General features: G+C 45.7%; 1 protein-coding gene across 16 annotated transcripts in view; it reads right to left on the bottom strand.

Annotated features, from left to right (window-relative positions):
* LOC118659140 (core histone macro-H2A.1) overlaps positions 1-14,045 on the bottom strand; it is a 73,919-nt gene that overhangs the window by 50,035 nt on the left and 9,839 nt on the right. For all 16 annotated transcript variants that reach the window (XM_036315246.1, XM_036315245.1, XM_036315248.1 and 13 more), the window contains exon 2: positions 12,126-12,330. In XM_036315246.1, the coding sequence (XP_036171139.1) occupies positions 12,126-12,297 (172 nt within the window). In that variant the 5' untranslated portion in view covers positions 12,298-12,330. The remainder of the gene's footprint in view (positions 1-12,125; positions 12,331-14,045) is intronic.

Below are 14,045 nucleotides of genomic sequence, written 5' to 3'. Positions count from 1 at the left end.
GTAAGTTAGTTCTTTTAAAGCCATTCTTGATGGCCATCACAGAGGGACTTCGGGGTACTCTTATTTTAATCAGGTGGGCAGCTTCTGGCCTCCTCTGCTTTCCAAGGTATAGTTGAGACATGCTCAGTGGCTCTTGTGGCACTTCCAACACCATCCTGTTTGCCACCAATGCTGCCCTTCCACTTGCCTCTCCTCAGGCAGGTCTGGCCCACTCTGCCCTGGTGTTAATCCTAATTACACTTCATTAAAAAATCCGGGGTCTGGTTTAGCCCTCACTCTCATCAATTTCCTAACAATAGCAACACTCCTCCACCTGAAACTCCTCCTCCTCTAACATATATATGGCCAGGGGCCCTCACATCCAAAACAACCGAATGGATGACCGAACAGGCTGAGTGGCGCAACAAGGCTGGCAGGAGGGTTAGTGAGAGACAACCAAATGACTGAACAGCAGGCTGCATGGGGCAACCAGTCCAGCAGAGGGGGGCAGTTGGGGATGACCAGGCCGGCAGGGGGAGCAGTTAAGGGCGATCAGGTCAGCAGGCAGAGGCGGTTAGGGGTGATCAGGCTGGCAGGGGGGCTAGTTAGAGGTGATCAGGCAGGCAGGCAGGTGAACAGTTAGGAGCCAGCGGTCCTGGATTGTGAGAGGGATGTCTGACTGCCGGTTTAGGCCCGATCTTCAAGATCGGGCCTAAACCGGCAGTCGGACATCCCCTGAGGGGTCCCGGATTGGAAAGGGTGCAAGCTGGGCTAAGGGGGATCCTCCCCCCCGCCATGCACTAATTTCGTGCACAGGGCCTCTAGTTCTTCAATAAAAGATTATTCACTGAGCAGCTGTGAAAGGCCAGTCCTCATGCAGAAGCTAAGTACAGAGTGGTGAGGGAGGGGTGGAGAAAGTGCAGCCCAGCCTGGGGTCACTCATATGGCCTCTGATATGTCTAGCCCACCACAGACACTGATTACAAATCTGTTGAAATCAACAATGATTCTTTCGACTCCCAACATCGGCTTGGCACCTTGCACATGGTCAGAGCTTGGTAACTCTTTCACAAATAGGTCATTCACAAGAATCTCTAAACAAGAGAACCAGACATCACAGCATTCAGGCAGTAATGAAGGAGGGAAGTGTAGGAAGATCTTCTGAGGCACTGGCCTGGTTTCATGTATTAGAACACTCAGGACCATGGCAGGCAGTGTCATCCCAGGCAAAAGCAGCCCCATGATGGCCCAGAATCCAGGCAAGCTTGACCTCAGTCTCAAGTTGACAGAGGAAACTGGGTGCTGGGAGAGGTTAGGGGCAGATCAATGATTCTCAGATTCTCCAAACTAAGGTTTTGGCTCAAATATAAATGTCAGTCTCTGCATATTACATGTATCCATTATCCTGATTTATTATTTTTTAAGATTACATCTTCTAGATTTATTTGAAAATTAAAAGGGGAAAAAAGATTATTATTTTTAGAAAGATATATAACATATACAGCACAGGGAAAACAGTAAATAATATTTTAATAGCTATGTATGGTGTCTGATGGGTGTGAGATTTATTGGAATGATCACTTAGTAAATTATATAATGTCTAATCACTGGGGTGTACACATGAAACTAATGTAACACTGTATGTCAACTATAACTGAAAAATAAAAAATGATTACAAAAAACAGTAATTATCCAGAAAGAAGACCAGAGAAATAAAAAATATGAATGAGATGAACAGATAAGGAAGATATGCTGAAACACTAACATATGTTTATGTTCCATATGGAGACAGAGATATAATAGAGACACTGGAGAAATAACAGCTTAAAACTTTAGGGATGAGATAAAGACATGTTCAAAACCAGACCCTGAGAAAGTTATCACTAAAAGACCTCACTAAATGAAATTCTAAATGATGTACTTCAGTCAGAAGTAAAGTGACCCCAGATGGAAGGTCAGAGATAAAAGAGGCATACTTAGTTGCGGGCACATCTTTTTCTTTTCCTAAACTCAGACACAGATCTTATAGTGCTGTGTACTTCTCTATTGGAGCAAGCAAAAAAGAACCCTCGATATGGCACTTGTTTATACATGTGCAGACCCCAATGGCAGAAAGTTGCATCTTATCCTTCAAAGGGAAATTGTGAAGCGACAGAGAGACTCCTTGACCACTGAGGATTCCTGGGCAACATAGTTTTTTTTTGTGTGTGTTTTTTTAATATATATTTTATTGATTTTTTACAGAGAGGAAGGGAGAGGGATAGAGAGTTAGAAACATCGATGAGAGAGAAACATCGATCAGCTGCCCCTTGCACACCCCCCACCAGGGATGTGCCCGCAACCAAGGTACATGCCCTTGACTGGAATCGAACCCGGGACCCTTCAGTCCGCAGGCTGACACTCTATCCACTGAGTCAAACCGGCTAGGGCCAACACAGTTTATCTTCAAGAAAGTAGAAAGGTTTTCAACATATGCTGCTAGAACAACTGGACATCCACATGCAAAAATGTGGATCTAGACACATGTAAACGTAAAATGCAAAACTATAAAACTTCTAGGAGATGACAGAGGAGAAAATCTGCATGACCTTCAGTTTGGTAATGACTTTTTAGATACAACACTAAAGGCTCAATACATGAAAGAAAGAATTGATAAGTTGGACTTCATTAAAATTAAAAACTTCTGCTCTGTGAAAGACAGTATTAAGAGAATAAGATGACAAGTCACAGACTAGGAGAAAATATTTGCCAAAGAAAGCACTGAGGCCTTCCTTTTCTCTGATCCCAGTGATACAGGGCAACCCTGGCCCTGAGAGAGCAGGGAGAGAAGGGGTCGTTGTTTCACGAAGTGGGCCCAGGTCGTATGTACGCTGTACTGGACAACCACATGGATTTTTCAGAAGGACTGGATAAAAACTCAGTTTTTCAGCTCGACAGCAGATTCATGTGCCCCTGGGAGAAGTGCCTCACAAGCTGTGCTGCCACCTCCACATCTCTGGTGGGGTGACGAGGTACTAGGAAAGTCCACCCTTTGGTGGTTTCTCCACTCTGGCCTCAAACCCTCAGGTCTGACTCTTCTGAGTCTGCTAACTGGTTGGCCATCTGACACCACACCATCAGGGAAATGCCAAAAGCATATAAAATGCTAAACCGCCGCTTTTTCAAGCATTTCTTGAAGTCTTCACCACGGAGTCATCTATTCCTCCTGGGAGACAAAGGAGGGTAGACAATGTAACATATGTGGATAGCACCTCCTTAATTATGTCACAATTTACTTTGACAGTGATGATTTTCTGTGATTGACTATCAATGAATGTCAACAATAGCAGATATCAGTAAAACAAATAATTATATTAAAATCTAATTCTCTTTCATGCATGTATACATACACACAAAAGACATCTGGTGCCAGCTGTTATATCTCTGGGCAGTGGAATTATAGTGAGTTTTAGCTTTAAATTTTCAAAGACAAATTACTCATATAACCACAAAAGGAAATATGCATTTAAATACAGTGTGCACATACTCAGTACCCAGCATACTGGAGTTTTAACTTCAGTGTTTCCAACTTTTTTCTGGTTACAACCCTCTGGTTCATTAAAATCCTTAGTGGTTTTTATTTCCTGTGGTTTTTATTTTTAAAAGAAAATGAAGCTGGTGAAGGGCTTTCCAGAACAATGAGCACTATGGGGGTGCTGAGAGCCCCAGGGGAGCATGAATGCTCAAGAAGGTGCTAGCAAGAGTCAGCTGGATTCTGACCTGAAGTGTTAGTTAGTCTAACACAGAGGTGGCCATATAAACTAACAAGAGATGAAGGGATTCAGAGGGCCTCGAAGCATCCAGGAAGCAGCCTGACTGTCCTCCTCTTCCTGCCCTAAATTTAGCTGTGTGAGTACAGGGCACACTTGAGTGTCCTGGATAGGAAACTGGTAAAGAGGCCGGGTAAGTGACAGAGCCAAATGCAGGCTGTGCTGCACTTACAGATGGGGACAGGATGGAGTGTGGCCCAGTGACTAACACCAAAGGCATATGCAACACCCGACCTGAGTTACAGATCAGAAATCAAACAAGCTGAAACTTGGGATGAGGATGACCCTCTTATTAGCCAAAACCAGGAGCAAGGTGTATTTTTAACAACCACCCTTTTCCTTGGGGTTTTATTGCAGGATACAGTCAGGTATAAGGGCTGGGCCTCATCCAGTCTGCAAAGGTCATGGAGGGGACCCAGCTTGTTCCCCAGGTCAGGAGCTGGCCCTGTGAACTTCACCAGTTAGTGAAATACACACAGGCAGCTTCAGACAGAACTGCCTGCTGTGACAGGATGCCAAGGGCCTGCTAGAAGAATGTAGAGATGCTAGTCACAGACAAGGGGATGGGCAGGGGGAGGACTTGGGAAAATGGAAAAGGAGTAGGGGGTTAAGAATACACAAATCCCAATGTCATCATCATTTGTGGATTAGATGTAAAGAAGACAGAAGAAAAAACTCTAGCCACAGCCTTAGTTTGTGAGAGGTGGAAATGCACTAACTACTGTGACACTAGGTTTTCAAACAGACCAGAGCTTAGGTATCCAAATCAGCAGACCTCTTGCAGTGATCATGCTTATTACAAGATGTCAGACATTCAGCCTTGAGAGCTGGTAGCCAGGGCATCTTTCTAAGGTTGAGAAATCCTCTGAGAGAAGATTTGATTTTTGCAAGCAGGCTTAAGTCCTAGGAGGTAAATTATAGAATAAGATGTGTGATCAGGCTATGTAACAGGGTTTCTGGACCCCAAAAGAAGGAAAAGATATAATCACATATATTTTTGGATCTGATGAATGGCAACCAGGCCTGTTCTCTCAGGAGTTGAGTAAAATGGCTCCAAAGGCACTTCCTCCCAAGGTAAGCTCCCGGGGCAAGGACTTCTGTCATGTATCTCAATGTCCAGCACAGGCCTGGAGGATGGTAGGCCCTCCCTGAGTCAGTGCCTGAGCAACTCAGCTTAGCAGGAAAGATGCACAGCTTCCCCAAGTCTCTACCTCCCTTAGCAAATACTGAAGTGCCTTCTGTGTCTAGAGCTGTGGATGGAGGAGGAAGACTGAGGTTCCTTATCTATGAGTCAAGCTTTGTGCCTCTGCCACAAGAAGCCAGACAAAATTCATTCTTTATAGTGGCTCTCAATTTTATTTCTTCAGTAGCATTGCTCATAGTGCCATTCCTCATGAGCTTAACCTACAACAGTGTCCCCTACACTGTACTGTGTATGGTGTTTAAAGGTATTTCTTGAAAGGCTTTTGTGATATAAGTTTGGGAACTACAACATATCACATTTCCTTTCCTTGGAGATTCACAATGACACCAGTCTGTTAAAGGCCCTGAAAAGTCCTACAGTAAGAAAAGCTGTTTCTTGGTGAATCCCAAACTTAAAAAAGTACCTTTACTGAGGAACTCATCAAAGTCATTCATATATCTATCTCAAAAGAGGGAATGACGGTCTTGCTGTCTCCTCACTTCAGCCAGAGAGCCCTACTTTTGGGGCACTACCTCTTCAATTTCACCAAACACCATGGTTCTGCTGAATATAATTTGAGCAATACTGACTCAGAGTGCCTTGGACCCATGACATGAGAGCATCAGATCACAAATGTGCTTCCTCTTTCCTCTTCCACACAATTCTCATTTACCCTTCCACTCCCCTACATCCCCACTCTGGGACTCAAGTACTCTTTTTTTTTTTTTTTAATTTAAATATATTTTATTGATTTTTTACAGAGAGGAAGGGAGAGAGATACAGAGTTAGAAACATCGATGAGAGAGAAACATCGACCAGCTGCCTCCTGCACATCTCCTACTGGGGATGTGCCCGCAACCCCAGGTACATGCCCTTGACCGGAATCGAACCTGGGACCTTTCAGTCCGCAGGCTGACGCTCTATCCACTGAGCCAAACCGGTTTCGGCTCAAGTACTCTTAACTTATCGTTTAGATCTGCTTATTCCCTTGCTGTTCTGTGGGATTGTATGTCCCCCATCATCAATGGAAATTTCACTGGGGCAAAAGCCATGTCACATGTTTCTTAGTTCACAAATACTACACTTTCCAGCACTGTGCAGTGCTGTGCTAGGCACAAGGGAGACTCCAAAGAGGCCTGAACTAAGTCAAGTTCCCTTTACACACCTAGGGTTACACCTAGATGTTAAGAGAGAAGTGCTACAGTACTATGAAGGCAGAGATGATGCCTCAAAGAAACTGCCTGTTTCCCCAGGACACTTGTTTTTAGCTATCATTTATTGAGGTTTACTATGATTGCTGGCTAAATTTATGTGGTGCAATATTAATCTGCAAAGCAACCCCAAAAGGCGGGACTATTATAATCCCTTAGGCTAGAAGGTCAAAGGTCAAGGGGGTAGAGAATGGCATGAAGCCCACATAATCCTAGGCCTGAAAAGACAGCAGACAACATCACATTCCTCAGGAAGAGCTCTGGGCAGAGTCCAGCAACGCTGCAGAGCCAGCACACAGAGATTTGGGGAAGGAGCTGTTTGGTCACCAGACTCAACCTTGTTCCAAATGTTGACTTTTCCTTTTAAGTTCAATAGATGACTGGGTTCTGGACCCAAGAGGAGAAAAAGACACCAGCTTCAAGTTTCAGAGCTAGAAGCAAGCCCTTCCATCACCATCCCTAAGGGAAGTGGGCAGCCCCCCATGCCTTCTCCCTGCATCCACCCCAGCCTTGATCAGACCCTAAGGAGGAGCGCTTCCATCCCCGCCCTGAACACATGCTCTGCACAGGGAAGTGTGTAACTGGTGGCCCCAGGCATGCAGGGCTGCTGCCTGTTCAGACACTCTCGTGCGAGTCTGGCTTCAGCTCTGCCCTAACGTAGGCCCAGGGCTGAGTATTCGGTTCTAGTTAACTGGAAAATCCTTCCAGGTTCCCATGAGTATGTCAGGAGCTCAAGTCAGAAGTGGAGCTTGACACTAGACAGAAGAGTTTGATAACAGGGCATCCTGGTGGTGACTGTGATACAGGTTTCAGGAAGATGTGTCAAGAGGCAGCTTGAGCAAACCAGAAGGAGTAGGCCTAAAGCTGCCAAGATATTCTGTAGGTGCTGGTGAGGCCCAGTGGGTTCTGACCAACCGAAAGGACAACACACATGAGTGGACAGTGGCAGCTTCCATCACCATCCTTAATGGAAGTGGGCAACCACTAGTCACCTCAGCAGCCAGAGCAGGATGACTGGGGACTCCTTCCTCTCTTTGATTTAACCCTAATGTAACAGCATGTGGGCATGTACACTGTGCTGGCAGGGCAAAGCTACTCACATGCACCCTCTCATTTCAGCCTCACAATAACCCTATGAGTTGTTGTTATCCTCGGTTGACAGACAATAAAGCCACAGCTCAGAGATGTGATTTGCCTAAAGCCACAATTAAGAAATGGCAGCTCTGACCCCAAGGTCCACACTCTGAACTGCTGAGCTCCACTGCCTCTACCTGATTTCCACTGAACATCATGGCACCCCTAGTGTTCCCCAGGGCTGGCCACCTGCTCCAGGGCCGCCGAGGCCTAGGTGGGCCCTGCAGTTCAGCAGTCCTGTTAGAAACCCCTGAGCATCCAGACCCCCACTCCTCTCTCCACGGGGCCTTCTGAAGGGAGGAGGCTTGGCCCAGCCATTCCAAAAGAGCCTTGTGTTGCATGCCCCCATCACCATTCCTGCAACTGTCTACCAGCTGTAAGGGTCTGGGCCTCGCAGACAGGAAAACAAGCCCTCCATAGTATCCTTTGGGTGAAAACTAGACAAGCAGGGCAATCTGGTTAACTGGTTAATACACATCCGCCAGGAAACGTTTCTTGACTCCTTCTCATGGCACAGCTGGTCCTGCATCATCACCAAGTTTCTCTTGCCTGTACCTATCCCTGGACAGACACCTCTTTGGGGTGGGGATAGGTCTTGTTCAGGCTTACTAGTATATTCCAGTGCCAGATGCATCACAACTCTCAATGAGGACCTGCTAAATGCAGGTACTTCCCTCATATGCCTTGTATCTGGCCACGATCTTGACTAGGCCCTGAGCTACTTAGGGGCTGGTACCCTGGCTTCCCCCTCTTTTGATATCTTCCCCAAGCTCTCAGAAGAGGCTGGCTGGCACCCAGTAGGTGTATCCAGCACAGATGAGCAGATGGCAGAGCCCCTCTCCCAGCTCTCACAGGGCTGGTTGCCCTTCACTGCACTTATCAAAGTCGGTAACCACCTGGGCTGGTTGGTTCTTTCTCCCAACTAAACTGTGAACTCCAGGAAGCAGAGACCATTTCTGCCCCCATCATTCCTAAGCTCTCATGCAGAGTCTACCATGGTGCCTGGCACACAATAAGTGCTCAATAAATATGTGGAATGAATGGGAAAGGGTCTTCAACAAAACAAAAGCAAATAGCAGAATAGAGAGCTTGGTCACCTATCCTTTTTACTTAAGGACCAAAACCGAAGTTCTGAGTGGGCAGATGCCCAGGACTTCCAAATATCCACATGCTCTCATGTTCTAGCCAAAGGGGCTCAGGGTAGGTCACCTTCTGAGAACGGTGAGTGTGGGTGTGCAGCACTGTTCTAAGGAGCAGAATGGAGCAGTGTTTTTACTGGGCGTGGCCCCAGAACTCAGCTCCTATCCCATCATCAGGACATAGGATACAAGTGACCACAGCAGTGACCGGACACAGAACTGATGGCTCAGGATGTCTCTCAAGGTGCCAGTCATGCAGGCTCGGCACCATGTTGGGGAACTGGCGTTAGGCAATGGTCATGCCAGTGACTCACCACTGTGTGCAGAGAAAATCGTTCAGATTCAGCTAACTAGAGCTTTGTGGAAAGTCTTGCAAAAACTTAAATATGTACAACAGGGGTTAACTTGACTAATATGAGCGTAAGGATTTGCCATAAGCTACTTTTCAAGCTCTAGTAACAGGCTGCCCTGGTTATTCCCACTCCCCTTTGTGACCACTACCATATACCTATGGTAGCTGGGGACAGGTGTGATGGGTGTGGGTGCAAACAGGATCAAGGTCTCTGGCTGCCATGAGAACGGACCTGCTGGCTGTGACCTCATCATCTCTGTGCTCAGTTTCAGAGCCAGCCAGGCACAGACAGGGAACATGTCCAGGTCTGCTGTGTGGACACTAGTTTCTCAGAGATGATGTAGCAGTGGTATCCCCCACCCCACGCCCTGAAAACTAAAAAGAGAAAGCTTGATGGAAGAAATGAAACTGATTTAGTACTTGACCTAAATGACAGTGTCTATGAAAACTCCAGTGATAGGGGCACCATGGCATTTGGAAACCAGAAAACATAGGCTGTCTGGTTTGCACATCATGTCAGCTTTCCCTTTATGGTCAAAGCCCCTTTGGCTCTCACAGCAGCCTGGAGTTGGTGGAGCAGGACTCGAGTCCATATGAGTTGTAAGGAAACAGGTCCAGGAGGTTAAGTGACTCACTCTAGGTCAGTGGTCGGCAAACTCATTAGTCAACAGAGCCAAATATCAACAGTCCAACGATTGAAATTTCTTTTGAGAGCCAAATTTTTTAAACTTAAACTATATATGTAGGTACATTGTTATTAACTTAATTAGGGTATTTCTAAGCTGGCCTCTGCTAAAAACATCCTCAATCTGACTGAGGTACATTCGCTGAGGTCGACCCCTTCCAACTCTCCCATCCACACTCGTCTTGTATAGTTGTTTCACCTATCTCCTTTCGTTCATCCTCTCTATATGTCCAAACCATCTCAACATACCTAAAAAAAAGTTACATTTTATAATAATAAAGCCACCATCACAAAATAATAACAATTCTTAAATTGATGACAAAAATACCTGTAGGATTTACAGCTGGTTGGAAAAATACAGGTAACTTTATGCTTCGAGTAGGTACTTTTGTCACCCGCGCGCGATTTGCAGACGCGACTAGCACTAACCACTGCACAATGAGACTGCTGACTGACTGGCTCACTCAACTCGTGCATGAATCGCTCGCGCCTCTCCCATCCACACTCGCGGCCCGCCTGCACCGAGTCGCCCCACCGACACCCCCCACTTCTTCTAACGCCACTTCTTCAAAATAGACTCGCCCAGGCCGAAAACCGACTTCTGGGCATGGGCCACGAAGTTTCAATCGCACTGTACGTGCACGCCTGCACGTGGTATTTTGTGGAAGAGCCACACTCAAGGGGCCAAAGAGCCACATATGGCTCGCGAGCCACGGTTTGCCGACCACTGTTCTAGGTCACACAGCATATAAAGTGCCAAGCCAAAACTAGAAAATGTCCTCTGATTCCTATCTAGTGACTTTTGTGGTCTCCCTGGATGGCTGCCAGCATGTGTCACATAAATTCTGGGCCTCTGTTTCTTTATCTCGATAGTGAGGAGAATCATGCCTACCTCATGCTACCAGGCATGTCACCTGTAAGAGTCTCTGACATGCAGAGAGTCAAAAGTCCCAGAATATGTGCAAAACCTCACAACTATTAACACACCCATTATGATGGTGCTTTCCATAGGGAAACCCTTGGTGTTATTGAGACCTGGGAGAGGAAGAAGCGATGCAGCTCTTCTGCTGCCTGACTGTAAACTTTGGAAGAGGTACCTTCTCTTGCTAAGAATCAAGGTGCCTCTTCCTACCACCTACGCTGATAGTGTATGGAACAATAAGTAATAGCATGACAACAGGACAGCAGGATATGGGACCCTCCTCGAGTACTTACTGATTATATGCCACCCCTGGCAAGTCCTTTCATGTTTTGAGGCTGGTTTTCTTATCACTAAAAAATGGGGGTGGTTCCCTTCTAGCTAGCCACCCACAATTGCTATGGAGCCACCAATAAGACTAATAAGATTTTATCTATGAAAAGGTCCAAAGAGAGATGGCTGATTCCAAGACTGGGGCAGACAAAGTCCAGGGTGAGACCAGAATACTCATGATGTCAGAAAGCAAAGAAATCTATAGAAACTGATGAAGACATGGCAAATGGACACAGAAACCAGCTTGAGAGTCGAAATTTGAGCATCATAATGAGTAATGACATGATAGTGCATAAACCACTAAATTAAAAAAATCCATAAACCAACATTGATAGTACAAAAAAATAAAAAGAAGGGAAAGGTAAAAGGGAAGCTCTTATTTACAGATGAATGTCAAATAATAAATGCAGAAGAAATAACAGAAATGGAAAAATCACCATTTTTTAACCACTATGGAAATACCAGATTCAGGTAAGATCAACAGGAAATGCGAAAGCTACTGGGTAAAAGACTGTGATCCAGGATGGGCTGAAATCTGCAGATACCATCTTAATCAGATGACCAAACTGAACACCACCAATGACAGGACAAAGCCACATCAGGTGCCTCCTGACGTGACACCAGAGAAGGACTCAACATCTTTTACACAATTGTCCTACTAAAACATCCGATCTGAATCCAAGCATGAGACCAACCTGATTGAAGGACATCCTGCAAAACAACCGGCCTGGATTCTTCAAAAAGGTCAGTGTCATGAAAAAGTTTTTTTAAAAGCTGAGGAACTGTTTAAGATTATATGAGACTAAAGAAACCAGACAGCCAAATAGAATGTATGATCCTGAAATGGATCCTGGATCAGGAAAGAAAGCCAAATAAATTTATAAAGGATATTAGGACAATTAAGGGAATTTCAAAATAAACCATATAATATATAACAGTCAAAAATAAATGTATAGCCCAGCTGGCATGGCTCAGTGGTTGAGCATCGACCTAAGAACCAGGAGGTCACAGTTCGATTCCTGGTCAGGGCACATGCCTAGTTTCAGGCTCAATCCCCAATAGGTGGCATGCAGGAGGTGGCCGATTGATGATTCTCTCTCATCATTGATGTTTCTATCTCTTTCTCCCTCTCCCTTCTTCTCTGAAATCAATAAAAATATATATATTTTTAAAATGTATACATATGTGTGCATACACACACATACACACACACACACAAAGTTGGGAGGACAAAATGTTAACAACTGGTGGATCTAGAGAAAAATGTTCATTGTACTATTCTTACAACTTTACTATAGGTTTGATAAGTTTTAAAATAAAAGAAATGAACAAAAAAGCTGTCAGAACTGCCAATGGTGTCACAGTTGAATTGGGTACTCACCTGTCAGGTACTCCAGGACAGCAGCCATGTACACGGGCGCCCCCACTCCAATCCTGTACTTGGGGTGGCCTTTCTTGATGTACCGCAGCATCCGCCCCACAGGGAAGATGACTCCTGCCTTGGCAGACCTGGAGGTTTTGGTGGACTTCTTCTTCCCGCCCCTGCTTGACATGGCGATGGCCCTGGAGCTAGATCAGTAAACACACTGGGGAGGCAAGAGGCACACCATCAGGATCATTGGGACAGCACCATTTCCCTTTCCCCTTATACTCTGGACCCTGGGAGAAATAGGTACTGCCCGCAGCAGCCCTCCGAGCCCTATTAATACTCTATGCTGAGGTGCTGTGGCCCCTAAAGAGAGAATGGCTTAGCTTTTTACATTTTATAACATGACATCAATTTTATCAGCCCTTTCCATTTAAAGGTTACTTTGACAGTGACTGTTCTTAAGTGTCTTGCTTTTATGCCACATGATGTAAAAGAAAATGGGAATTCTTGGCTATGTTTTATACACTTAATAACGCATTCTCATATACTAGAGACTGGAACTAATAAATTTGCTGAAGTCTTCAAAAAAAGAAAATAAAAATGATGTCACCTGTCCTAGAATGAAGCTTTAAAGCCAGATACTTATGTTCTTTGATGAAAGCAGCATCTGTACCTTACAATCCTTCATCTGTGAGAGGCAGGAACAGCTCACAGGAGCTCAGTGGGTAGCCACATTGGAATAAGAGGCCCCTGGACACTTCCGGTCTGCTGAACAGGCCTGCCCTTAGAGAAGTGTTTTTGCTTCCCTGCTCCTCCCATTCCCATCCAAAATGCCACTCAGTCCAGAGGATGTCCCCTCTTCAACACCTCTGTGGGGTCCTCTCCTCTCCACCCCAACGATGACTAGATCCAGGTCATCACTATCTTAACTGAATGATCACAAATGTCTCCTGAAAAGGTCTCCCACCACTGGCCCCCTTTCCTGTAATCCACCTCCCGATATCATTAAACACACAAATCTGAATATATCATAGCCCTGGTCTTAAAGTGTTCCCTGGCTGCCAAATCGCAAGATAAAATCAGGACCCTTGGCCTGTCAAGCAGCCCTAAAATCTAGGCCTGGCACACCCATCCAGCTTTATTTTATGCTTCGGGTGGTTGTGTGTAGTCACCCCACATGCCTTCCTCTGCAGTGGTTGTGCTTTGGCTAGGACCTCCTCCATCCTTCACACTTGCTTTCTGCCCTCTGCCAACCCTTCCCTGAGTACTCGAATCCAGATGTTCCACCCTCTAGGCTCCCATGTGCTTCATGCATGATAGGCAGGCACATACCCTCATCTCTCCAATCAGACTCCAAGTTCTTGAGTCTGCCCATGACTGTGCTCTGAGTGTAGCACCACACAGTAAAGTCTGAAATGCTAACAGCATTTAAGTCACCATGCATTCTCTGCAGGAACTATGCTGGGGAATGGAAATAACAGTGCACAACACAGTGTGGTCCCTGTTCTCACAGAGCAGGTGGGGAAGAGAGACAAAAAACCCTACAGTTGTTTAAATGGTAGTGGTGAAAGACCGGTGCAGGGTGCTAGGAGAGAGGCTCTGATGAGGCCTCTACCCATTTTGGGGCACCAGGCAAGCTTTTCCTAGAGGACAATTACTAGTATGCTCTGACCATTGAACCAAATGGGCAGGTCTCCCATTTACTGGTAAACTGAGGTTAGGCTCCATGGGTCCCTCAAACTCCAACAGTCCATGACTCTATGATTGTGGAGGCCACAGAGTTAAAAGTCCTTATTACTCTGATGGCCAAAGCTACATATGGGACATGCCATGATGTGTACCTAACATCAGTGTGACCAACCCTCAAGATCATCTCAAATTGGCTGCCTGACAGAGATGGCCAAAACAGCAGAGAGCAGCATTCCTAGAGGC

This window comes from Myotis myotis, unplaced genomic scaffold (assembly GCF_014108235.1).
Source record: "Myotis myotis isolate mMyoMyo1 unplaced genomic scaffold, mMyoMyo1.p scaffold_m19_p_6, whole genome shotgun sequence".
Taxonomy (NCBI): Eukaryota; Metazoa; Chordata; class Mammalia; order Chiroptera; family Vespertilionidae; genus Myotis; species Myotis myotis.
This window is presented reverse-complemented; position numbering and strand designations above follow the sequence as displayed.